Source organism: Oncorhynchus mykiss, chromosome 3 (assembly GCF_057628025.1).
Source record: "Oncorhynchus mykiss isolate SJ-2025 chromosome 3, ASM5762802v1, whole genome shotgun sequence".
Taxonomy (NCBI): domain Eukaryota; kingdom Metazoa; phylum Chordata; class Actinopteri; order Salmoniformes; family Salmonidae; genus Oncorhynchus; species Oncorhynchus mykiss.
The window spans coordinates 96,314,509-96,342,139 of NC_143024.1; the positions used below are offsets into that span (position 1 = coordinate 96,314,509).

At 47.5% G+C, this 27,631-nt stretch overlaps 1 protein-coding gene across 4 annotated transcripts in view; it reads right to left on the reverse strand.

Annotated features, from left to right (window-relative positions):
* The window catches only part of abi2a (abl interactor 2a), a 91,773-nt gene extending 67,123 nt beyond the window's left edge, over positions 1–24,650 (reverse strand). For 2 of the 4 annotated variants that reach the window (XM_090230501.1, XM_036975356.2), the window contains exon 1: positions 24,347–24,613. In XM_090230501.1, the coding sequence (XP_090086627.1) occupies positions 24,347–24,463 (117 nt within the window). In that variant the 5' untranslated portion in view covers positions 24,464–24,613. Of the gene's footprint in view, positions 1–24,346 lie in introns of all 4 variants that reach the window. The other 2 variants (XM_036975354.2, XM_036975358.2) reach the window with 2 other exon arrangements.
* Between the last annotated feature and the right edge of the window lie 2,981 nt (positions 24,651–27,631).

A 27,631-nucleotide genomic window follows, 5' to 3' on the forward strand; every position in this document is an offset into this window, starting at 1 on the left:
GAAGGAAGGAGCGGGGGGAGCAAGAGAAAGAAGGAAGGAGCGGGGGGAGCAAGAGAAAGAAGGAAGGAGCGGGAGAAAGAAGGAAGGAGCGTGGGGAGCGAGAGAAAGAAGGAAGGAGCGGGGGGAGCGAGAGAAAGAAGGAAGGAGCGGGGGTAGCGAGAGAAAGAAGGAAGGAGCGGGGGGGAGCGAGAGAAAGAAGGAAGGAGCGTGGGGGAGCGAGAGAAAGAAGGAAGGAGGGGAGGGGAGCGAGAGAAAGAAGGAAGGAGCGTGGGGGAGCTATAGAAAGAAGGAAGGAGCGGAGGGAGCTATAGAAAGAAGGAAGGAGCGGAGGGAGCTATAGAAAGAAGGAAGGAGCGGGGGGAGCTATAGAAAGAAGGAAGGAGCGGAGGGAGCTATAGAAAGAAGGAAGGAGCGAGAGAAAGAAGGAAGGAGCAAGAGAAAGAAGGAAGGAGCGTGGGGGAGCGAGAGAAAGAAGGAAGGAGCGTGGGGGAGCGAGAGAAAGAAGGAAGGAGCGGAGGGGAGCGAGAGAAAGAAGGAAGGAGCGTGGGGGAGCGAGAGAAAGAAGGAAGGAGCGGAGGGGAGCGAGAGAAAGAAGGAAGGAGCGTGGGGGAGCTATAGAAAGAAGGAAGGAGCGGAGGGAGCTATAGAAAGAAGGAAGGAGCGGAGGGAGCTATAGAAAGAAGGAAGGAGCGGGGGGAGCTATAGAAAGAAGGAAGGAGCGGAGGGAGCTATAGAAAGAAGGAAGGAGCGAGAGAAAGAAGGAAGGAGCGGGGGGAGCGAGAGAAAGAAGGAAGGAGCGTGGGGGAGCGAGAGAAAGAAGGAAGGAGCGTGGGGGAGCGAGAGAAAGAAGGAAGGAGCGAGAGAAAGAAGGAAGGAGCGGGGGGAGCGAGAGAAAGAAGGAAGGAGCGTGGGGGAGCGAGAGAAAGAAGGAAGGAGCGGGGGGAAGCGAGAGAAAGAAGGAAGGAGCGTGGGGGAGCGAGAGAAAGAAGGAAGGAGCGTGGGGGAGCGAGAGAAAGAAGGAAGGAGCGGGGGGAAGCGAGAGAAAGAAGGAAGGAGCGTGGGGGAGCGAGAGAAAGAAGGAAGGAGCGTGGGGGAGCGAGAGAAAGAAGGAAGGAGCGAGAGAAAGAAGGAAGGAGCGTGGGGGAGCGAGAGAAAGAAGGAAGGAGCGAGAGAAAGAAGGAAGGAGCGTGGGGGAGCGAGAGAAAGAAGGAAGGAGCGAGAGAAAGAAGGAAGGAGCGTGGGGGAGCGAGAGAAAGAAGGAAGGAGCGAGAGAAAGAAGGAAGGAGCGTGGGGGAGCGAGAGAAAGAAGGAAGGAGCGAGAGAAAGAAGGAAGGAGCGTGGGGGAGCGAGAGAAAGAAGGAAGGAGCGAGAGAAAGAAGGAAGGAGCGTGGGGGAGCGAGAGAAAGAAGGAAGGAGCAAGAGAAAGAAGGAAGGAGCGGGGGGAGCGAGAGAAAGAAGGAAGGAGCGGAGGGAGCGAGAGAAAGAAGGAAGGAGCGGAGGGAGCGAGAGAAAGAAGGAAGGAGCGTGGGGGAGCGAGAGAAAGAAGGAAGGAGCGAGAGAAAGAAGGAAGGAGCGGGGGGAGCGAGAGAAAGAAGGAAGGAGCGGGGGTAGCGAGAGAAAGAAGGAAGGAGCGTGGGGGAGCGAGAGAAAGAAGGAAGGAGCGGGGGGAGCGAGAGAAAGAAGGAAGGAGCGAGAGAAAGAAGGAAGGAGCGTGGGGGAGCGAGAGAAAGAAGGAAGGAGCGTGGGGGAGCGAAAGAAAGAAGGAAGGAGCGTGGGGGAGCGAGAAAGAAGGAAGGAGCGTGGGGGAGCGAGAGAAAGAAGGAGCGTGGGGGAGCGAGAGAAAGGAAGGAGCGTGGGGGAGCGAGAGAAAGAAGGAAGGAGCGTGGGGGAGCGAGAGAAAGAAGGAAGGAGCGAGAGAAAGAAGGAAGGAGCGTGGGGGAGCGATAGAAAGAAGGAAGGAGCGAGAGAAAGAAGGAAGGAGCGTGGGGGAGCGAGAGAAAGAAGGAAGGAGCGAGAGAAAGAAGGAAGGAGCGTGGGGGAGCGAGAGAAAGAAGGAAGGAGCAAGAGAAAGAAGGAAGGAGCGGGGGGAGCGAGAGAAAGAAGGAAGGAGGGAGCGAGAGAAAGAAGGAAGGAGCGTGGGGGAGCGAGAGAAAGAAGGAAGGAGAGTGGGGGAGCGAGAGAAAGAAGGAAGGAGCGAGAGAAAGAAGGAAGGAGCGGGGGGAGCGAGAGAAAGAAGGAAGGAGCGGGGGTAGCGAGAGAAAGAAGGAAGGAGCGTGGGGGAGCGAGAGAAAGAAGGAAGGAGCGTGGGGGAGCGAGAGAAAGAAGGAAGGAGCGGGGGGAGCGAGAGTAAGAAGGAAGGAGCGAGAGAAAGAAGGAAGGAGCGTGGGGGAGCGAGAGAAAGAAGGAAGGAGCGTGGGGGAGCGAGAGAAAGAAGGAAGGAGCGTGGGGGAGCGAGAGAAAGAAGGAAGGAGCGTGGGGGAGCGAGAGAAAGAAGGAAGGAGCGTGGGGGAGCGAGAGAAAGAAGGAAGGAGCGAGAGAAAGAAGGAAGGAGCGTTGGGGAGCGAGAGAAAGAAGGAAGGAGCGAGAGAAAGAGGGAAGGAGCGTGGGGGAGCGAGAGAAAGAAGGAAGGAGCGAGAGAAAGAAGGAAGGAGCGTGGGGGAGCGAGAGAAAGAAGGAAGGAGCAAGAGAAAGAAGGAAGGAGCGGGGGGAGCGAGAGAAAGAAGGAAGGAGCGGAGGGAGCGAGAGAAAGAAGGAAGGAGCGTGGGGGAGCGAGAGAAAGAAGGAAGGAGCGTGGGGGAGCGAGAGAAAGAAGGAAGGAGCGAGAGAAAGAAGGAAGGAGCGGGGGGAGCGAGAGAAAGAAGGAAGGAGCGGGGGTAGCGAGAGAAAGAAGGAAGGAGCGTGGGGGAGCGAGAGAAAGAAGGAAGGAGCGTGGGGGAGCGAGAGAAAGAAGGAAGGAGCGGGGGGAGCGAGAGAAAGAAGGAAGGAGCGAGAGAAAGAAGGAAGGAGCGTGGGGGAGCGAGAGAAAGAAGGAAGGAGCGTGGGGGAGCGAGAGAAAGAAGGAAGGAGCGTGGGGGAGCGAGAGAAAGAAGGAAGGAGCGTGGGGGAGCGAGAGAAAGAAGGAAGGAGCGTGGGGGAGCGAGAGAAAGAAGGAAGGAGCGTGGGGGAGCGAGAGAAAGAAGGAAGGAGCGTGGGGGAGCGAGAGAAAGAAGGAAGGAGCGAGAGAAAGAAGGAAGGAGCGAGAGAAAGAAGGAAGGAGCGTGGGGAGCGAGAGAAAGAAGGAAGGAGCGTGGGGGAGCGAGAGAAAGAAGGAAGGAGCGGGGGGGAGCGAGAGAAAGAAGGAAGGAGCGAGAGAAAGAAGGAAGGAGCGGGGGGAGCGAGAGAAAGGAAGGAGCGGGGGTAGCGAGAGAAAGAAGGAAGGAGCGTGGGGGAGCGAGAGAAAGAAGGAAGGAGCGAGAGAAAGAAGGAAGGAGCGGGGGTAGCGAGAGAAAGAAGGAAGGAGCGTGGGGGAGCGAGAGAAAGAGGGAAGGAGCGTGGGGGAGCGAGAGAAAGAAGGAAGGAGCGTGGGGGAGCGAGAGAAAGAAGGAAGGAGCGAGAGAAAGAAGGAAGGAGCGGGGGGAAGCGAGAGAGAAGGAAGGAGCAGGGGGGAGCGAGAGAAAGAAGGAAGGAGCGGAGGGGAGCGAGAGAAAGAAGGAAGGAGCGTGGGGGAGCGAGAGAAAGAAGGAAGGAGCGTGGGGGAGCGAGAGAAAGAAGGAAGGAGCGTGGGGGAGCGAGAGAAAGAAGGAAGGAGCGTGGGGGAGCGAGAGAAAGAAGGAAGGAGCGTGGGGGAGCGAGAGAAAGAAGGAAGGAGCGTGGGGGAGCGAGAGAAAGAAGGAAGGAGCGAGAGAAAGAAGGAAGGAGCGTGGGGAGCGAGAGAAAGAAGGAAGGAGCGTGGGGGAGCGAGAGAAAGAAGGAAGGAGCGTGGGGGAGCGAGAGAAAGAAGGAAGGAGCGAGAGAAAGAAGGAAGGAGCGGGGGGAGCGAGAGAAAGGAAGGAGCGGGGGTAGCGAGAGAAAGAAGGAAGGAGCGTGGGGGAGCGAGAGAAAGAAGGAAGGAGCGAGAGAAAGAAGGAAGGAGCGTGGGGGAGCGAGAGAAAGAAGGAAGGAGCGGGGGGAGCGAGAAAAAGAAGGAAGGAGCGTGGGGGAGCGAGAGAAAGAAGGAAGGAGCGTGGGGGAGCGAGAGAAAGAAGGAAGGAGCGAGAGAAAGAAGGAAGGAGCGGGGGGAAGCGAGAGAAAGAAGGAAGGAGCAGGGGGGGAGCGAGAGAAAGAAGGAAGGAGCGGAGGGGAGCGAGAGAAAGAAGGAAGGAGCGTGGGGGAGCGAGAGAAAGAAGGAAGGAGCGTGGGGGAGCGAGAGAAAGAAGGAAGGAGCGTGGGGGAGCGAGAGAAAGAAGGAAGGAGCGTGGGGGAGCGAGAGAAAGAAGGAAGGAGCGTGGGGGAGCGAGAGAAAGAAGGAAGGAGCGTGGGGGAGCGAGAGAAAGAAGGAAGGAGCGAGAGAAAGAAGGAAGGAGCGTGGGGAGCGAGAGAAAGAAGGAAGGAGCGTGGGGGAGCGAGAGAAAGAAGGAAGGAGCGTGGGGGAGCGAGAGAAAGAAGGAAGGAGCGTGGGGGAGCGAGAGAAAGAAGGAAGGAGCGTGGGGGAGCGAGAGAAAGAAGGAAGGAGCGAGAGAAAGAAGGAAGGAGCGTGGGGAGCGAGAGAAAGAAGGAAGGAGCGTGGGGGAGCAAGAGAAAGAAGGAAGGAGCGAGAGAAAGAAGGAAGGAGCGGGGGGAGCGAGAGAAAGGAAGGAGCGGGGGTAGCGAGAGAAAGAAGGAAGGAGCGTGGGGGAGCGAGAGAAAGAAGGAAGGAGCGAGAGAAAGAAGGAAGGAGCGTGGGGGAGCGAGAGAAAGAAGGAAGGAGCGGGGGGAGCGAGAGAAAGGAAGGAGCGAGAGAGAAGGAAGGAGCGAGAGAAAGAAGGAAGGAGCGAGAGAAAGAAGGAAGGAGCGAGAGAAAGAAGGAAGGAGCGGGGGAAGAGGGCGTATCAGAAGCTCAACATGCTCTGCTCACACCTACTGTAATGGTCCGGCCCTAAACCACACAAAAACAACACTAGACACTATGGAACACAAAGCTTTTACTTTCTCATCCTGGAATATACAAGTTCAGAGGTCATCTGCCTTTGGCCTAAAGAGCAGGAACCCAGACTTCAAAGAAATTGGAAATATAGACATTGTCATCCTATTAGAAACATGGTATAGAAGAGACGGGCCCACTGGTTGTCTTCTAGGTTACAGAGAGCTGGTAGTCCCATCCACCACACTATCAGGTGTGAAACATGGTATAGAGGAGATGGACCCACTGGTTGCCCTCTAGGTTACAGAGAGCTGGTAGTCCCATCCACCACACTACCAGGTGTGACAGGGAAGAGACTCGGGGGGTATGCTAATTTGGTATAGATCAGACCTAACTCACCCTGTTAAATTAGTCAAAACAGGAACATTTTACATCTGACTAGAAATTAATAAGGAAATCAGAGAAAAATGTCTTCCTGTGTGCTACCTATATCCCCCCACTAGAATCCCCATACTTTAATGAAGACAGCTTCTCCATCCTGGATGGGGAAATCAATCATTTCCAGGCCCAGGGACATGTACTAGTCTGTGGTGACCTAAATGCCAGAACCGGACAAGAACCTGACACCCTCAGCACACAGGGGGACAAACACCTACCTGGAGGTGACAGCATTCCCTCCCAAATATGCCCCCCTAGGCATAACTATGACAGCATAACCAACAAAAATGGGTCACAACTCCTGCAGCTCTGTCGCACGCTGGGTATGTACATAGTCAATAGGCTTTGAGGGGACTCCTATGGTAGGTACACCTATAGCTCATGTCTTGGCAGTAGTACTGTAGACTACTTTATCACTGACCTCAACCCAGAGTCTCTCAGAGCGTTCAGTCACCCCACTGACACCCCTATCAGACCACAGCAAAATCACAGTCTACTTAAACAGAGCAATACTCAATCATGAGGCATCAAAGCCAAAAGAACTGAGTAACATTAAGAAATGGCAACAACAAATTCAATCCCTTTTAGACAACTTCCTGGACAAAACGTTCCACTGTAATAGCGAAGGTGTAAACTTGGCAGTAGAAAACATAAACAGTATATTTGACCTCTCAGCTTCCCTATCAAATCTAAAAATGTCAAGCAGACAACCTAAGAAAATTAACAACAATGACAAATGGTTTGAGGAAGAATGTAAAACCCTAAGAAATAAATTGAGAAACCTGTCCAACCAAAAACCGAGAAACGTACAGTCAATAACACAATAGAAAAACATCTATGTACAGTGTGTGTAAGGCAATAAATAGGCCAGAGAGGAGAAATAATTACAATTTAGCAATAACACTGGAGTGATAGATGTGCAGATGATGATGTGCAGGTAGAGATACTGGGGTGCAAAAGAGCAAGAGGGTAAGTAATAATATGTGGATGAGGTAGTTGGGTGTGATATTTACAGATTGGCTGTGTACAGGTACAGTGATCGGTAAGCTGCTTAAAGGTAGTGAGGGAGATACGAGTCTCCAGCTTCAGTGATTTTTGCAGTTCGTTCCAGTCATTGGCAGCAGAGAACTGGAAGGAAAGGCGGCCAAAGTATGAGTTGTCTTTGGGGATGACCAGTGAAATATACCTGCTGGAGCGCGTGCTATGGGTGGGTGTTGCTATGGTGACAAGTGAGCTGAGATAAGGTGGGGCTTTACCTAGCAGAGACTTGTAGATGACCTGGAGCCAGTGGGTTTGGCGACGAATATGTAGCGAGGGCCAGCCAACGAGAGCATACAGGTCGCAGTGGTGGGTAGTATATGGGGCTTTGGTGACAAAACAGATGGCACTGTGACAGACTACATCCATTTTGTACATGATATCACCGAAGTCGAGGATCGGTAGGATGGTCAGTTTTACGAGGGTATGTTTGGCAGCATGAGTGAAGGAGGCTTTGTTGCGAAATAGGAAGCCGATTCTAGATTTAATTTTGGATTGGAGATGCTTAATGTGAGTCTGGAAGGAAAGTTTACAGTCTAACCAGAAACCCAGGTATTTGTAGTTGTCCACGTATTCAAAGTCAGAACCGTCCAGAGTAGTGATGTTGGACGGGCGAGCAGCAGCGGGCAGCGAACGGTTGAATAGCGTGCATTTAATTTTCCCTGTGTTTAAGAGCAGTTGGAGGCCACGGAAGGAGAGTTATATGGCATTGAAGCTCGTCTGGAGGTTAGTTAACACAGTGTCCAAGGAGGAGCCAGAAGTATACAGAATGGTGTCATCTGCGTAGAGGTGGATCAGAGAATCACCAGCAGCAAGAGCGACATCATTGATGTATACAGAGAAGAGAGTCGGCCCATCATTGCACAGCATTTCAACACTGTATTATTACACACACACACACACACCATTTAAAATGTCTCTATTCCTTTGGAACTCGTGAGTGTAAACAAACAACAAATGATCTATTTAACTTGTTTTGGATAAACATGTATGTTTGGCATGCCAATAAAGCCCATTGAATTGAGAGAGAGAGAGAGAACAGTGTCAGTCAGTGAAAAGAGGTAAATAGAGACAGTTTCCTGGTTCTCCTCTCCGTCTCTAACACTCCACAGCTGTGATCTTATCAGTACAAACCTCTCATTAATCAACTCCATATTAGATCCATTGTGACAATTGTACCAAGCAGCAAAAGCTTTACAATAAACCCCCCATTCTTTAACGCGTGATAATTAAAATCTTAACTTCCTATAAAGAAACACATTAAGCTTCTGTTCATTATTTTTGTTATTATCTTCTCTTTAATAAGGGAAACCCATTGATGACATTTCCAAATGGTGTCCTGAGAACAGTTCAAGCCATGTGAGCAATAATTTCAGTTACAACACTTTAAATAAATGACTTTGCATTTAGAAACAAATCTACCATCAAAAAAAGTGCCCTTTTCATCGGCCACATTGTTTATCAGAGCCCTAAATTCAACTTTTGGGACTCCTCCTCCCAGCCTGATCTCAGTACAGGCTTTAATCCTGAGCTGTTCTCCTCCTCTCAGCCTGATCTCAGTACAGGCTTTAATCCTGAGCTGTTCTCCTCCTCTCAGCCTGATCTCAGTACAAGCTTTAACCCTGAGCTGTTCTCCTCCTCCCAGCCTGATCTCAGTACAGGCTTTAATCCTGAGCTGTTCTCCTCCTCTCAGCCTGATCTCAGTACAGGCTTTAACCCTGAGCTGTTCTCCTCCTCCCAGCCTGATCTCAGTACAGGCTTTAACCCTGAGCTGTTCTCCTCCTCTCAGCCTGATCTCAGTACAGGCTTTAACCCTGAGCTGTTCTCCTCCCAGCCTGATCTCAGTACAGGTTTTAACCCTGAGCTGTTCTCCTCCTCTCAGCCTGATCTCAGTACAGGCATTAACCCTGAGCTGTTCTCCTCCTCCCAGCCTGATCTCAGTACAGGTTTCAACCCTGAGCTGTTCTCCTCCTCTCAGCCTGATCTCAGTACATGCTTTAACCCTGAGCTGTTCTCCTCCTCCCAGCCTGATCTCAGTACAGGCTTTAACCCTGAGCTGTTCTCCTCCTCCCAGCCTGATCTCAGTACATGCTTTAACCCTGAGCTGTTCTCCTCCTCCCAGCCTGATCTCAGTACAGGTTTCAACCCTGAGCTGTTCTCCTCCTCTCAGCCTGATCTCAGTACAGGCTTTAACCCTGAGCTGTTCTCCTCCTCCCAGCCTGATCTCAGTACAGGCTTTAACCCTGAGCTGTTCTCCTCCTCCCAGCCTGATCTCAGTACAGGCTTTAACCCTGAGCTGTTCTCCTCCTCCCAGCCTGATCTCAGTACAGGCTTTAACCCTGAGCTGTTCTCCTCCTCCCAGCCTGATCTCAGTACAGGCTTTAATCCTGAGCTGTTCTCCTCCTCTCAGCCTGATCTCAGTACAGGCTTTAACCCTGAGCTGTGCTCCTCCTCCCAGCCTGATCTCAGTACAGGCTTTAACCCTGAGCTGTGCTCCTCCTCCCAGCCTGATCTCAGTACAGGCTTTAACCCTGAGCTGTTCTCCTCCTCCCAGCCTGATCTCAGTACAGGCTTTAACCCTGAGCTGTTCTCCTCCTCTCAGCCTGATCTCAGTACAGGCTTTAACCCTGAGCGTTTCTCCTCCTCTCAGCCTGATCTCAGTACAGGCTTTAATCCTGAGCTGTTCTCCTCCTCTCAGCCTGATCTCAGTACAGGCTTTAACCCTGAGCTGTTCTCCTCCTCTCAGTCTGATCTCAGTACAGGCTTTAATCCTGAGCTGTTCTCCTCCTCTCAGCCTGATCTCAGTACAGGCTTTAACCCTGAGCTGTTCTCCTCCTCTCAGCCTGATCTCAGTACAGGCTTTAATCCTGAGGGATGTGCTGTCGGAGCAAGGCTCTCTCTCTCTCTCTCTCTCTCTCCTCTCCAGCTCTCCATCTTTCGCCATCTCCCCTACCTCCCCTCATTAAGTCAACACACAGACCAATGAATCAGCATGGTTGAGTAATGAGCTGGACAATGTGCTGGGTAAGTATAACAACCTCAACCCTTTACACCTGATAAGGTATCAACACTGAAGACACCAGGGCAAATGTTATTTACAGTTCAATCAATATACAGTATTATGCTACTCATAAGTATTTTTTTTACCAATAATACTTGTCTGGAGGGAGAGGGGGAGCAGCACATTCATACCCAAGTCATACGACTACTAAATAGTTAAATATAAATCAACAAAAATATTAAAACGCAACATGTAAAAAGTGTTGATCCCGTTTTTTCATGAAATAAAATAAATAAGTCCCAGAAATGTTCAATTCCCATAAAAATATTGTGCTAAAAAATGTGCTTCCTGTTAGTCATTTCTCCTTCGCCAAGATAATCCATCCACCTGACAGGTGTGGTATATCAAAAAGCTGATTAAACAGCATGATCATTACACAGGTGCACCTTGTGCTGGGGACAATAAAATGCCAGTAAAATGTGCAGTTTTGTCACAACACAATGCCACAGATGTCTCAGGTTTTGAGGGGGCGTACGACTGGCATGCCGACTGCAGGAATGTCCACCAGAACTGTTGCCAGATAATTTAATGTTTATTTCTCTACCATAAGCCGCCTCCAACATCATTTTACAGAATTTGGCAGTAAGTCCAACCGGCCTCAAAAGACCACGTGTAACCACGCCAACCCAGGACGTCCACATCCGGCTTCTTCACCTGCAGGATCGTCTGAGACTAGCCACCCAAACAGCTGATCAAACGGAGTATTTCTGTCTGCAATAAAGCCCTTTTGTGGGGAAAAAGGGGCTTTACTGAGGACTTGGTTTACAAGACAAAACATGTCTCAGAGCCTACTTAAAATACAAGGAGGAAGTGACTAAGAGTAGACAGGAAGAAGTGACTAAGGGTAGACAGGAGGAAGTGATTCAGGGTAGACAGGAGGAAGTGACTAAGGGTAGACAGGAGGAAGTGACTAAGGGTAGACAGGAGGAAGTGACTAAGGGTAGACAGGAGGAAGTGACTAAGGGTAGACAGGAGGAAGTGACTAAGGGTAGACAGGAGGAAGTGACTAAGGGTAGACAGGAGGAAGTGACTAAGGGTAGACAGGAGGAAGTGACTAAGGGTAGACAGGAGGAAGTGACTAAGGGTAGACAGGAGGAAGTGACTAAGGGTAGACAGGAGGAAGTGACTAAGGGTAGACAGGAGGAAGTGACTAAGGGTAGACAGGAGGAAGTGACTAAGGGTAGACAGGAGGAAGTGATTCAGGGTAGACAGGAAGAAGTGATTCAGGGTAGACAGGAAGAAGTGATTCAGGGTAGACAGGAAGAAGTGATTCAGGGTAGACAGGAAGAAGTGACTAAGGGTAGACAGGAGGAAGTGATTCAGGGTAGACAGGAAAAAGTGATTCAGGGTAGACAGGAGGAAGTGATTCAGGGTAGACAGGAGGAAGTGATCAAGGTTAGCGACACCTTTAGTGTGCTGTATATTTCTGTTATTTAGATCCCCACTGGTGTATTAGATACACATCAAACACAGCATCCCAAATGGCACCCTATTTTCTATATCGTACACTACTATAGACCAGAGCCCTATTCCCTATATAGTGCACTACTATAGACAAGAGCACTATTCCCTATGTAGTGTACTACTTTAGACCAGAGACCTATTCCCTATATAGTGCACTACTATAGACCAGAACCCTATTCCCTATATAGTGCACTACTTTAGACCAGAGCCCTATTCCCTATGTAGTGCACTACTATAGACCAGAGCCCAAAATAGTGCACTACTATAGACCAGAGCCCTATATAGTGCACTACTATAGACCAGAGCCCTATTCCCTATATAGTGCACTACTATAGACCAGAGCCATATTCCCTATATAGTGCACTACTATAGACCAGAGCCCTATACCCTATGTAGTGCACTACTTTAGAATATAAGGTGCCATTTGGGACGTACTGCGCCTAACTATCAAGTGTTCTGTTGCACTGTGGTTTCCCTGGTTACCAACCACACAAACACTTAGTACCACACCTACACAGCTCCTCTCCAATCTCAACCCCACACCCCCGTCCCTCTCTCCCAGCATCCCAACAACAAGTCAGCCCGGTTTCAATTACCTGTGGGAGTCTCCAGTGGGAGGTAACCTAAAACAGATGTAGAGGTTGAGAGGAGCCCCCGTTCTAGCCGAGCTGGAGAGGAAACCCCCAAACCAGACGCCATGGCAATGGAGAGTAGGCGTAAAGAAGAAATGTGGAGACCCCCCCCCTTTGCCCCCCAAGCTGGAGAGGAAGCAAAGCCTTCCCACCTCCCTGACCAGACCAGATGCCAGGGCTATGGAGAGACGGGGTTTACTGGAAATGTGGAGCATTTAGGCCTATGTGGGCGAGAAATGGGGCAAAGTTTCAAGACACTTAGTCAGGATCAGAGGTCCTCCTATCTAAGACTGGTGCAGTAATCAGCAGTCAGTTCTGCAGATAAGAGTGAGGAATGCATTGATAAGACCAGGACGACAGGACCCCACCAGACTACTCTGGTGATATGGACAGGATAAGACCAGGAAGACAGGACCCCACCAGACTACTCTGGTGATATGGACAGGATAAGACCAGGAAGACAGGACCCCACCAGACTACTCTTGTGATATGGACAGGATAAGACCAGGAAGACAGGACCCCACCAGACTACTCTGGTGATATGGACAGGATAAGACCAGGAAGACAGGACCCCACCAGACTACTCTGGTGATATGGACAGGATAAGACCAGGAAGACAGGACCCCACCAGACTACTCTGGTGATATGGACAGGATAAGACCAGGAAGACAGGACCCCACCAGACTACTCTGGTGACAGTGATATATGGCCAGGATAAGACCAGGAAGACAGGAAACAACAACTTCCTGGAAGTGTGTCTTTATGGACCAACAGGGCTGCCTGCCTCTCTCCTCTGCTCCCACTTCCTGTCCTCTAGAGCCCCATGATAGAACCTAGTCCTGTCTCAGTCCTCTTCTGCCCTTCAGAGCCCCTGGAATTGTCCCTGCCTCCCCTCGCCTTAGACCGCTGTGATACAGCCTGGAATGGAACCGGAGCCTTAGAACCGGGGCCTTAGACCGCTGGGATACAGCCTGGAATGGAACCGGGGCCTTAGACCGCTGGGATACAGCCTGGAATGGAACCGGGGCCTTAGACCGCTGGGATACAGCCTGGAATGGAACCGGGGCCTTAGAACCAGGGCCTTAGACCGCTGGGATACAGCCTGGAATGGAACCGGGGCCTTAGAACGAGGGCCTTAGACCGCTGGGATACAGCCTGGAATGGAACCGGGGCCTTAGACCGCTGGGATACAGCCTGGAGTGGAACCGGGGCCTTAGACCGCTGGGATACAGCCTGGAGTGGAACCGGGGCCTTAGACCGCTGGGATACAGCCTGGAGTGGAACCGGGGCCTTAGACCGCTGGGATACAGCCTGGAATGGAACCGGGGCCTTAGACCGCTGGGATACAGCCTGGAATGGAACCGGGGCCTTAGAACCAGGGCCTTAGACCGCTGGGATACAGCATGGAATGGAACCGGGGCCTTAGAACCAGGGCCTTAGACCGCTGGGATACAACCTGGAATGGAACCGGGGCCTTAGACCGCTGGGATACAGCCTGGAGTGGAACCGGGGCCTTAGACCGCTGGGATACAGCCTGGAGTGGAACCGGGGCCTTAGACCGCTGGGATACAGCCTGGAGTGGAACCGGGGCCTTAGACCGCTGGGATACAGCCTGGAGTGGAACCGGGGCCTTAGAACCGGGGACTTAGACCGCTGGGATACAGCCTGGAGTGAAACCAGGGCCTTAGAACCAGGGCCTTAGAACCAGGGCCTTAGACCACTGGGATACATCCTAGGAATGGAACCGGGGCCTTAGACCGCTGTGATGCAGCCTGGAGTGAAACCCGGGCCTTAGAACCGGGGCCTTAGACCGCTGGGATACATCCTAGGAATGGAACCGGGGCCTTAGACCGCTGTGATGCAGCCTGGAATGGAACCGGGGCCTTAGACCACTGTGATGCAGCCTGGAGTGGAACCCGTGCCTTAGAACCGGGGCCTTAGACCGCTGGGCCACTCGGTGTCCCGACAGACAGGCAATCCAGCCCAAAGTTATACATATATAGTTAGGAGCTACCTAATGTCATTTTTGGTGCGTACACATTTACAACAAGAATATAAACAAGAGACATTGTGCAAACAAACAGAGTTGAGAGTCTAGAGTCGCTAGGGCAACGGGCCTTCCTGCTCGGAGAAGAGGGGGGAGGAGCAGACATGCCGAGAACTAACAAAAAGAAAAACAGAAAATCAAGATAGCAGTGGCAGCTGTACAGATAACTCATCCAATGGGCTTTGACTTCTCAAACATGGCAGAAAGCTAACACGATGATGCCCCCCGTCACCTTCTTCATTCGGCCACTTACTAAGGTAACTAGAAAGTTAACCTTTGGGGTTGCCTAAAATTAGGAATTCTGCATTTTTCACACAGCAAAAAAAAAAAATATGAAACACATAACAAATATCTTATGCTCTAAAATGTTTCTTATTGTAATTACTGCTCAGCATCAGACTAATGTTGTGCTTCAGTTGCACTTCTCCACTGAAATGACATTTCATGAAGAGGTATTCCATCAGCAGACAGCGTTCAGAATGATGTGGAGCTACTGTTCTCCGTTGTAGCCAGCCTACTGTTCTCCGTTGTAGCCAGCCTACTGTTCTCCGTTGTAGCCAGCCTACTATTCTCTGGTGTAGCCAGCCTACTATTCTCTGGTGTAGCCAGCCTACTATTCTCTGGTGTAGCCAGCCTACTATTCTCTGGTGTAGCCAGCCTACTATTCTCTGGTGTAGCCTTTCGGTTACTGGCCCAACGCTCTAACCACTAGGCTACCTGCCTCTCTAACCACTAGGCTACCTGCCTCCCCTACACTCTAACCACTAGGCTACCTGCCACCTCTACACTCTAACCACTAGGCTACCTGCCTCTCTAACCACTAGGCTACCTGCCTCTCTAACCACTAGGCTACCTGCCTCTCTAACCACTAGGCTACCTGCCTCTCTAACCACTAGGCTACCTGCCTCTCTAACCACTAGGCTACCTGCCTCTCTAACCACTAGGCTACCTGCCTCTCTAACCACTAGCCTACCTGCCACCTCTAACCACAAAGCTACCTGCCTCCCCTACACTCTAACCACTAGGCTACCTGCCTCCCCTACACTCTAACCACTAGGCTACCTGCCACCTCTAACCACTAGACTACCTGCCACCTCTAACCACTAGACTACCTGCCACCTCTACACTCTAACCACTAGACTACCTGCCACCTCTACACTCTAACCACTAGGCTACCCTGCCGCCCCTACACTCTAACCACTAGGCTACCCTGCCGCCTCTACACTCTAACCACTAGTCTACCTGCCACCTCTACACTCTAACCATTAGTCTACCTGCCACCTATACACTCTAACCACTAGACTACCTGTAAAATAAAGTGACAGGTGAAATAAAGAATGTGATCTGTTTTATCTCCAAAAGTATTGCACAAGTTGGCTGCAGGTATTTACTACAGATATTAAAATGTATTGAAAAATCATCCTGTGGCTATTTCCAAATACCCCGGTACACGGTATGCCGCCCAAGCCTAGCATGTGAGCTAATGAGGGAGTCTACACTGAGGTTACACAACCATCGACTTGACTCACTACACTACAGTAGACCATCGACTCACTACACTACAGTAGACCATCGACTCACTACACTACAGTAGACCATCGACTCAGTACACTACAGTAGACCATTGACACACTACACTAGACCACCGACTCACTACACTAGACCACCGACTCACTACACTAGACCACCGACTCACTACACTAGACCACCGACTCACTACACTAGACCACCGACTCACTACACTAGACCGCCGACTCACTACACTAGACCGCCGACTCACTACACTACACTAGACCGCCGACTCACTACACTACACTAGACCGCCGACTCACTACACTACACTAGACCACCGACTCACTACACTACAGTAGACCATCGACCCACTACACTACAGTAGACCATTGACTCACTACACTAGACCACCGACTCACTACACTAGACCACCGACTCACTACACTAGACCACCGACTCACTACACTAGACCACCGACTCACTACACTACACTAGACCGCCGACTCACTACACTACACTAGACCACCGACCCACTACACTACAGTAGACCATTGACTCACTACACTAGACCACCGACTCGACTCACTACAGTAGACCATCGACTCACTACACTAGACCACCGACTCGACTCACTACAGTAGACCATCGACTCACTACACTACAGTAGACCATCGACTCACTACACTAGACCACCGACTCACTACACTAGACCATCGACTCACTACACTAGACCATCGACTCACTACACTACAGTAGACCATCGACTCACTACACTACAGTAGACCATCGACTCACTACACTACAGTAGACCATCGACTCACTACACTACAGTAGACCATCGACTCACTACACTACAGTAGACCATCGACTCACTACACTACAGTAGACCATCGACTCACTACACTACAGTAGACCATCGACTCACTACACTACAGTAGACCATCGATTCACTACACTACAGTAGACCATCGACTCACTACACTACAGTAGACCATCGACTCACTACACTACAGTAGACCATCGATTCACTACACTACAGTAGACCATCGATTCACTACACTACAGTAGACCATCGACTCACTACACTACAGTAGACCATCGACTCACTACACTACAGTAGACCATCGACTCACTACACTAGACCACCGACTCACTACACTAGACCATCGACTCACTACACTACAGTAGACCATCGACTCACTACACTACAGTAGACCATCGACTCACTACACTACAGTAGACCATCGATTCACTACACTACAGTAGACCATCGACTCACTACACTACAGTAGACCATCGACTCACTACACTACAGTAGACCATCGACTCACTACACTACACTAGACCATCGACTCACTACACTACACTAGACCATCGACTCACTACACTACACCATCGACTCACTACACTACACTAGACCACCGACTCACTACACTACACTAGACCACCGACTCGAGAGTCACTACACTACAACATCGACTCACTACACTACACTAGGCCATTGACTCATTACACTACAGTAGACAACACAGGAGTGGCATGGGAACAAGTCTGAATGTCCTTGAGTGGCCCAGCCAGAGCCCGGACTTGAACCCGATCAGGTCTCTCCAGAGATGTTCGAAATTAGCTGTGCAGCAAACCTTCCCATCCAACCTGACAGGGCTTGAGAGGATCTGCAGAGAAGAATGGGAGAAACTCCCCAAATACAGGTGTGTCAAGCTTGTAGTGTCATACCCAAGAAGATGAGATAATTGTTTTGTTTTAATCCATGTTAGAATAAGGCTGTAACGTAACAACATTGGGAAAAGTCAAGGTACGTGACTTACTTTCTGAATGCAGTGGAGAGCATCATCAGGAAAAACTAAGACAACGCTATCCTAGATGCTTAAACCACATTCAAAAAATATATCCAACTGTTGAAGGTCTGAGGTTTAAAAGGTTTAAAAGGTTTAAAAGGTTTAAAAAGGTTTAAAAAGGTTTAAAAAGGTTTAAAAGGTTTAAAAGGTTTAAAAGGTTTAAAAGGTTTAAAAGCCTGCAGCCTAAACATTTAAGAGGGAGTTGGGGTGGGTTCTGGAGAGGTTTTAGTCCCAAATGACTCCTTATTCCTGTTGTACAGCACTGCTTTTAACAACAGTACTAATGGGAATAGGGTGACATTTGTGACGCAGACAAGGTTGAAGAGGTCAGCTTAGAGAACTGGGGGAGTTAGGACAGACCATCACAAACCAAACAAACTGTGTTTTTCAGCTATCAGCCCAAACCAGGCTAAAGTCTACCAGACTGTGTTTTTCAGCTATCAGCCCAAACCAGGCTAAAGTCTACCAGACTGTGTTTTTCAGCTATCAGCCCAAACCAAGCTAAAGTCTACCAGACTGTGTTTTTCAGTTATCAGCCCAAACCGGGCTAGTCTACCAGACTGCACTATCAGTACAAACCAGGCTAGTCTACCAGACTGCACTATCAGTACAAACCAGGCTAAAGTCTACCAGACTGTGTTTTTCAGCTATCAGCCCAAACCAGGCTAAAGTCTACCAGACTGTGTTTTTCAGCTATCAGCCCAAACCAAGCTAAAGTCTACCAGACTGTGTTTTTCAGTTATCAGCCCAAACCGGGCTAGTCTACCAGACTGCACTATCAGTACAAACCAGGCTAGTCTACCAGACTGCACTATCAGTACAAACCAGGCTAAAGTCTACCAGACTGTGTTTTTCAGTTATCAGCCCAAACCAGGCTAAAGTCTACCAGACTGTGTTTTTCAGTTATCAGCCCAAACCAGGCTAAAGTCTACCAGACTGCACTATCAGTACAGGGTTACTTACTCATGGAGTCTCTTAGCAGTGTGTCATGACTATGACAATTATATATACTGAATCAGGGGAGGAAAATCCAATACAAAGCTAATGTTACCTCAGTTGTTGTGATTGATGCTCCTAGTAGAATCTCAATCCTTGTGTACTCTCCCCTCCCTTTCTCAAAACCCACTGGAGGAGAAGGTCAGAGGGTAGGGACCTTTGGCTTTTTCAGCCAATGGGTTTTGAGAAATTTGGCCCTAATAATTACAGTGGAATCTGAGTCAACAGCAATTTCATAAAAATCCTCTGCAGTATCATCAACAGCAGACTCCAACATTTCCTCAGTGAAAACAATGTCCTGAGCAAATGTCAAATGTAATACTTATGAAAATAACGTACGACAGACCATGTATACAATCTGCACACCCTTATAGATGCAACCAATGTGAAATGGTTAACTAGCTAATAGCGTTTCAATTGGTGACGTCACTCGCTCTGAGACATTGAAGTAGTTGTTCCCCGGGTTTTGTGGAGCAATGGGTAACGATGCTTCGTGGGTGTCGGTTGTTGATGTGTGCAGAGGGTCCCTGGTTTAAACCCAGGTAGGGGTGAGGAGAGGGTCCCTGGTTTAAACCCAGGTAGGGGTGAGGAGAGGGTCCCTGGTTTAAGCCCAGGTAGGGGTGAGGAGAGGGTCCCTGGTTTAAACCCAGGTAGGGGTGAGGAGAGGGTCCCTGGTTTAAGCCCAGGTAGGGGTGAGGAGAGGGTCCCTGGTTTAAGCCCAGGTAGGGGTGAGGAGAGGGTCCCTGGTTTAAACCCAGGTAGGGGTGAGGAGAGGGTCCCTGGTTTAAACCCAGGTAGGGGTGAGGAGAGGGTCCCTGGTTTAAGCCCAGGTAGGGGTGAGGAGAGGGTCCCTGGTTTAAACCCAGGTAGGGGTGAGGAGAGGGTCCCTGGTTTAAACCCAGGTAGGGGTGAGGAGAGGGTCCCTGGTTTAAACCCAGGTAGGGGTGAGGAGAGGGTCCCTGGTTTAAGCCCAGGTAGGGGTGAGGAGAGGGTCCCTGGTTTAAGCCCAGGTAGGGGTGAGGAGAGGGTCCCTGGTTTAAGCCCAGGTAGGGGTGAGGAGAGGGTCCCTGGTTTAAACCCAGGTAGGGGTGAGGAGAGGGACGGAATCTATACCGTTACATAGACAAACAAAAAAAAGCAAAGTCTTCAAGTTTTGTTGATTTCAAGAAAGCTTTTGACTCAATTTGGCATGAGGGTCTGCTATACAAATTGATGGAAAGTTATTGGGGGAAAAACATACGTCATCAGAAAATTCATGTACACAAACAACAAGTGTCCTGTTGAAATTGGCATAAAACACACAGATTTCTTTCCTCTGAGCTGTTGGGTGAGATTTGGATGCAGCTTGAGCCCCACCCGCTTCCATAGATCAATGAATTGGAGAGGGCACTAGAACAGTCTGCAGCACCCGATCTCACCCTAACAGAACCTGAAGGGTCTTCTATGCCATAAAAAAGAACAGAAAAAACTCAACATCCCAATGAGGATCTGGCTAAAATGATTCAATCAGTTCCAGAACCCATTGCCCTCTATGGTTGTGTCATGACGTTGCCCTGTTGGGGGATGTTTATGAACCCCCCCCCCCATAAATACCTTTCCCCCTCTTTCTCTCCACTCTACAGAATGGACCCTTGGAAAGCCCTTTGTTAACATAGAGAGAGTATTGTAACATCAACATGTTGGGGAAAAGAACCATCTCTAGGTAATCCAACCAGTTGAAAATATCAGTTGGTACTTAAAGAATATGATGTCAGATCAGTTGTTGTCTGGGACATTATTCCTGATGACAGGACGACAAACTGTATCTTGGAAAGTCTACACTTTCACAGTCTACAGATTCACATGGAATTGTTGTACAATTTAAATGTTGAAATATTAAACTATTTGTGAAAATATTCTATTTAATTTTAGTTTTTAAAATGAGAGAATAGTTTTCATAAGTGAAATCAGTGGCCATTTCTGTATGAGCCTCCGTGATCCAGGACTAAACCAACCTCAGCTCTGATTGAACGACTACAACCAAACTAAATTAACATTGTGTTCCCGACGACGTGAGGACTGCTGTCCATACGTTTAGAAGGGCCAATTTCAACATGGAGGTGATGATCGACATGCTGGAAGGATGAATTTGACTACACCAGCCAGAATATAACATGAGCTTAAAGTATGGCAACTTGGTATGAACTCTGACCTCTTATTCACTAAAGAAGTTATACATCCTAGACGTTGAGTTATCAACAGCAGCTGTAAACGTGGGCTAGGAAAGGACGGACAATCTCTTCAGAAAGACATGGTACTACAACGTAATCGTTCTACCACAAGATGACAGACTACAATGTATCCGCCCAGAAATATTCTTTAAAGGACAAGGGAGATCTCTGCTGGGCAACCCAGCCTTCCATCTTTGACCAATCTATCGAAGCGCAGCTCAGAGTAAATATATTTCTTGCATTTTCCTTTTCCGAATGGGCGGTTATTTAGAATGCATGAGATTCTGTATTTACGATAGTATAGCTTCATATGGTCCGATAGAGACCCAATCCTTTTGTTCCTCAGTCTTCCCGCGCTTTTATTCAAACCCAACCCCCTTTCTTTGTGTAACCAGCCATCATATCGGCTTCGTCTGCCAGGGACGTTTTCTTTTATAACAAAATTAGTAATCAATGTATGATCCATCCTGTGTATGTGTAATTCTGTGTGATTATTTAGGTATTTAGTAAATAAATAATTAAACCAAATGTTGTATTGCTGATTCAACTTGTTGGCCAGGGTTCATGAAGATGGCCAGGGTTCGCCAGGGTTCCAAGAAATGTACAACTTTCAGATGAGACTGAATTAAGGTGACGATTAATATTGACTGCTATTGATGTAAAATATTACCAGGTCTTTAAGAGTTTATTCGGAAGACAACAGCTCTATTAACATTCTTCCGTGGTGCCCCGACTCTCTAGTTAATTACATTTACATGATTAGTTTAAACGGGTAATATTAATTACGGAGAATTGATTTGATAAAATAGCATGTCATATATCACTTAATCCATTGTAAAGACAACAGTTGTGAGGTCTGGGGTAGAGGTCGACTGATTATGATTTTTCAACGCCAATAACGATTATTGGAGGACCAAAAAAAGCCGATACCGATTAATCTGCCAATTTTTTTGTATGTATTTATTTGTAATGACAATTACAACAATACTGAATGAACACTTATTTTAACTTAATATAAAATACATCAATAATATCAATTTAGCCTCAAATAAATAATGAAACGTTCCATTTGGTTTAAATAATGCAAAAACAAAGTGTTGGAGAAGTAAAAGTGCAATTTTAGCCATGAAAAAAGCTAACGTTTCAGTTCCTTGCTCAGAACACTAGAACATATGAAAGCTAGTGGTTCCTTTTAACATGAGTCTTCAATATTCCCAGGTAAGAAGTTTTAGGCTGTAGTTAATATAGTATTTATAGGATTATTTCTCTCTATACGATTTGTATTTCATATACCTTTGACTATTAGATGTTCTTATAGGCACATTAGTATTGCCAGTGTAACAGTATAGCTTCCATCCCTCTACTCGCTGCTACCTGGGCTCGAACCAGGAACACAACGACAACAGCCACCCTCAAAGCAGCGTTACCCATGCAGAGCAAGGGGAACACCAGAGCGAGTGACGTTTGAAACGCTAGCTAGCCATTTTACATCGGTTACACCAGCCTAATCTCGGGAGTTGATAGGCTTGAAGTCATAAACAGCGCAATGCTTGAAGAATTGCGAAGAGCTGCTGGCAAACACACGAAAGTGCTGTTTTGAATGAATGCTTATGAGCCTACTGCTGCCTACCATCGTTCAGTCAGACTGCTCTATCAAATATCAAATCATAGACTTATTTATAACATGATAACACACAGAAATACGAGCCTTTGGTCATTAATATGGTCGAATCCGGAAACTATCATTTCGAAAAAAAAAACGTTCCGTATTTTATATAACGGGTGGCATCCATAAGTCTAAATATTGCTGTAACATTGCACAACCTTTAATGTTATGTCATAATTATGTACAATTCTGGCAAATTAATTACGGCCTTTGTTAGGAATAAATGGACTTCACCCAGTTCGCAACGAGCCAGGCGGCCCAAACTGCTGCATATACCCTGACTCTGCTTGCACGGAACGCAAGAGAAGTGACACAATTTCCCTAGTTATAAGAAATTCATGGTAGCAGGCAATATTAACTAAATATGCAGGTTTAAAAATATATACTTGTGTATTGATTTTAAAGAAAGGCATTGATGTTTATGGTTAGGTACACATTGGTGCAACGACAGTGCTTTTATCGAAAATGCGCTTGTTAAATCATCACCCGTTTGTCGAAGTAGGCTCTGATTCAATGAGAAATTAACAGGAACCGCATCGATTATATGCAAAGCAGGACACGCTAGATAAACTAGTAATATCATCAACCATGTGTAGTTAACTAGTGATTATGTTAAGATTGATTGTTTTTATAAGTTTAATGCTAGCTAGCAACTTACCTTGGCTTCTTGCTGACCTCGCGTAACAGGTAGTCAGCCTGCCACGCAGGCTCCTCGTGGAGTGCAATGTAAGGCAGGTGGTTAGAGAGTTGGACTAGTAACTGGAAGGTTGCAAAAACGAATCCCCGAGCTGACAAGGTAAAATTCTGTCGTTCTGCCCCTGAACAAGGCAGTTAACCCACCGTTCCTAGGCCGTCATTGAAGATAAGAATGTGTTCTTAACTGACTTTCCTACTTAAATAAAAAGTGTAAAAAATATATATATATTTTTTTTTTTTATTAAAAATTATTATTATTTTACATTTTTAAAATCGGCAAATCGGTGTCCAAAAATACCGATTGTTATGAAAACTTGAAATCAGCCCTAATTATTCAGTCGACCTCTAGTCTGGGGTCCACTCACCAACCAAGAATTCATAAAATGGGACAAACACCCAATTGAGATTGCATGCAGAATTCTGCAAAAAATATACTTGGGCTCCCGAGTGGCACAGCGGTCTAAGGCACTGCATCTCAGTGCAAGAGGCATCACTAGAGACACCTTGGTTCGATTGCAGGCTGTATCACAACCCACTGTGGTTGGGAGTCCCATAGGGTGTCGCACAATTGGCCCAGCATCGTTCGGCTTTGGTTGGTGTAGGCCGTCATTGTAAATAAGAATTTGTTCTTAACTGACTTGCCTAGTTAAATAAAAAAAAGATATAAATGCTTTGTATACAACACAAAACCCCAAACAATCCATACCGAGCAGAATTAGGACTTTACCCGCTAGTTATCAAAATCCGAAAAGAGCTGTTAAATTCTACAACCACCTCGATTCCAATATTCCACCACTGAACCCCTCAACTACTCAGAGATTATTTGCATATTGCTAAAACACTGTACATAGCTGATAACACTTGAAATATTTGTCAGCTTTTTGAGCACAATATTTACTGTTAAATTCGAATGTTTTTTTTGTTGAGGTTTCGTCTTTTCACTTTTGCTTATTTCACTTGCTTTGGCAGTGCAACACGTTTCCCAAGCAAATAAAACCCTTTGGATTGAATTATGAGGCGAGAGGACGCGAGGAGTCTGCAGTTGAGATCCTCACTGTGTGTGTGTGTGTGTGTGTGTGTGTGTGTGTGTGTGTGTGTGTGTGTGTGTGTGTGTGTGATGCTTCCATACAACGGTGTGATGTGAGAGGAATGTCCATAGACTGTGTGTGTAATATGACAGATTTGATCATACCCGAATGCAGTTTATTCTGCGGCCAAATATCTCGCATTGGCGGACAAGAGAATCAACGTAACTAGGATTAAATCTCTGTCGGAAATGATCTGGTTACTGTTGTATCTGTGAGTGGAGTGGTCTCTGCCGGCACCAACCTCCAACACGGTCCATTCACAAATACTTTCTATTGGACTCGCTACCCACGTCAACGTGTAAGCAATGCTGACAAAACACACGTATTTGGTAGTACACATAAATAACATACTGCAATTATTAGCCAAGAGTAGTCTTAGGTAACAAAACAACTACATTAACAGAATAAACAAGCAAACTGGTGTAGTAAACGAGCCTGGTCGAAACAGTGCGGCTGTCTGCGTAAAGAGGAAAGAGGTCCGCTACAGTAAACCCCGTTTAGCTTGTCATTCTCTGAGTTAAACAGCGCACATAACCGATAGTTTTATTATAAATCATAGATTTACCTGCACATAGTTGCTTTCGCAGTAATCAGCAACTCTTTCGAGATTCGTAAAACTATCCAGTAACGCTCTCCGACCGGCTGGAATTTCTTCTTCCAAAAGCATTTGTAGCTCCGCCATCTTTACATCATTATTCTACACTGATGCGGTCCTGGACACAAGATCTCACGACTTGACCGAGCTCACTTCAGATTCTGACGTTTCTCCAAAAGTTTTGGGCACCCTGAGTTGCGCCTCTTCTTCTTCTTCTGCTTCTTCTTCTTCTTCTTCTTTCTTCTTTGGAGTGTATCGGCGGTTGGCATCCAACATGGCCCATTATCGCCTCCAGCTGGACTAGAATATAAATATATTAAACTTTGTGATGCAAAAGAATGGAAAACTACAAAAAAATAACTATTAAAAAATATATAAAACACCCTTCCAATGAACCTTACAATCATTAAAAACCCACTACCACATTCCATTACCTTGACCCTGTCTGCTCCTGCACCATGTCAAGGGGTAAAGTGACTAGACAACAGGGTTGACAGTAACAGCAGTATACTGTAGGTAGGGGTAAAGGATAGATAATAGACAGTAACAGCATTATACTGTAGGTAGGGGTAAAGGATAGATAATAGACAGTAACAGCAGTATACTGTAGGTAGGGGTAAAGGATAGATAATAGACAGTAACAGCAGTATACTGTAGGTAGGGGTAAAGGATAGATAATAGACAGTAACAGCAGTATACTGTAGGTAGGGGCAAAGGATAGATAATAGACAGTAACAGTAATATACTGTAGGTAGGGGTAAAGGATAGATAATAGACAGTAACAGTAATATACTGTAGGTAGGGGTAAAGGATAGATAATAGACAGTAACAGCAGTATACTCTAGGTAGGGGTAAAGGATAGATAATAGACAGTAACAGCAGTATACTGTAGGTAGGGGTAAAGGATAGATAATAGACAGTAACAGCAGTATACTGTAGGTAGGGGTAAAGGATAGATAATAGACAGTAACAGTAATATACTGTAGGTAGGGGTAAAGGATAGATAATAGACAGTAACAGCAGTATACTCTAGGTAGGGGTAAAGGATAGATAATAGACAGTAACAGTAATATACTGTAGGTAGGGGTAAAGGATAGATAATAGACAGTAACAGCAGTATACTGTAGGTAGGGGTAAAGGATAGATAATAGACAGTAACAGTAATATACTGTAGGTAGGGGTAAAGGATAGATAATAGACAGTAACAGCAGTATACTCTAGGTAGGGGTAAAGGATAGATAATAGACAGTAACAGTAATATACTGTAGGTAGGGGTAAAGGATAGATAATAGACAGTAACAGTAATATACTGTAGGTAGGGGTAAAGGATAGATAATAGACAGTAACAGCAGTATACTGTAGGTAGGGGTAAAGGATAGATAATAGACAGTAACAGCAGTATACTCTAGGTAGGGGTAAAGGATAGATAATAGACAGTAACAGCAGTATACTGTAGGTAGGGGTAAAGGATAGATAATAGACAGTAACAGCAGTATACTGTAGGTAGGGGTAAAGGATAGATAATAGACAGTAACAGCAGTATACAGTATACTGTAGGTAGGGGTAAAGGATAGATAATAGACAGTAACAGCAGTATACTGTAGGTAGGGCTAAAGGATAGATAATAGACAGTAACAGCAGTATACTGTAGGTAGGGGTAAAGGATAGATAATAGACAGTAACAGTAATATACTGTAGGTAGAGGTAAAGTGACTAGACAACAAGATAGATAATAGACAGTAACAGCAGTATACTGTAGGTAGGGGTAAAGGATAGATAATAGACAGTAACAGTAATATACTGTAGGTAGGGGTAAAGGATAGATAATAGACAGTAACAGCAGTATACTGTAGGTAGGGGTAAAGGATAGATAATAGACAGTAACAGCAGTATACTGTAGGTAGGGGCAAAGGCTAGCTTGGCTTGTATTGGTACTAGCAAGGCCCGTTATGGCTGAATTAATCACCAAATTGTGCTGTACTGAACAACACTGCCTGGTGTAAAAAGAGAGGTTATATTTCTAGCTAGCTACAGACACCAAAACAATTTACTCGTTTGTCATTTGCCCTCCTGAGTCTTGATCCAGCTGGTCTAGGCTGCCACTCTATTCTAGTCCTGGACCAGCTGGTCTAGGCTGCATCGTATTCTAGTCTTGATCCAGCTGGTCTAGGCTGCATCGTATTCTAGTCCTGGTCCAGCTGGTCTAGGCTGCCACTCTATTCTAGTCCTGGTTCAGCTGGTTTAGGCTGCATCATATTCTACTTCTGATCCAGCTAGTCTAGGCTGCCACTCTATTCTAGTCCTGTTTCAGCTGGTCTAGGCTGCATCGTATTCTACTCCTGATCCAGCTGGTCTAGGCTGCCACTCTATTCTAATCCTGGACCAGCTGGTCTAGGCTGCCACTCTATTCTAGTCCTGGTTCAGCTGGTCTAGGCTGCATCGTATTCTAGTCCTGATTCCGCTGGTCTAGGCTGCCACTCTATTCTAGTCCTGGTTCAGCTGGTCTAGGTTGCATCGTATTCTAGTCCTGGTTCAGCTGGTCTAGGCTGCATTGTATTCTAGTCCTGGTTCAGCTGGTCTAGGCTGCCACTCTATTCTAGTCCTGGTTCAGCTGGTCTAGGCTGCATAGTATTCTAGTCCTGGTTCAGCTGGTCTAGGCTGCCACTCTATTCTAGTCCTGATCCAGCTGGTCTAGGCGGCATCGTATTCTAGTCTTAATCCAGCTGGTCTAGGCTGCATGGTATTCTAGTCCTGATCCAGCTGGTCTAGGCTGCATCGTATTCTAGTCCTGGTTCAGCTGGTCTAGGCTGCCACTCTATTCTAGTCCTGATCCAGCTGGTCTAGGCTGCATCGTATTCTAGTCCTGGTTCAGCTGGTCTAGGCTGCCACTCTATTCTAGTCCTGATCCAGCTGGTCTAGGCGGCATCGTATTCTAGTCTTAATCCAGCTGGTCTAGGCTGCATGGTATTCTAGTCCTGATCCAGCTGGTCTAGGCTGCATGGTATTCTAGTCCTGGTTCAGCTGGTCTAGGCTGCCACTCTATTCTAGTCCTGATCCAGCTGGTCTAGGCTGCCACTCTATTCTAGTCCCTATTCAGCTGGTCTAGGCTGCATCGTATTCTAGTCCTGGTTCAGCTGGTCTAGGCTGCATCGTATTCTAGTCCTGGTTCAGCTGGTCTAGGCTGCATTGTATTCTAGTCCTGGTTAAAGCTGGTCTAGGCTGCCACTCTATTCTAGTCCTGGTTCAGCTGGTCTA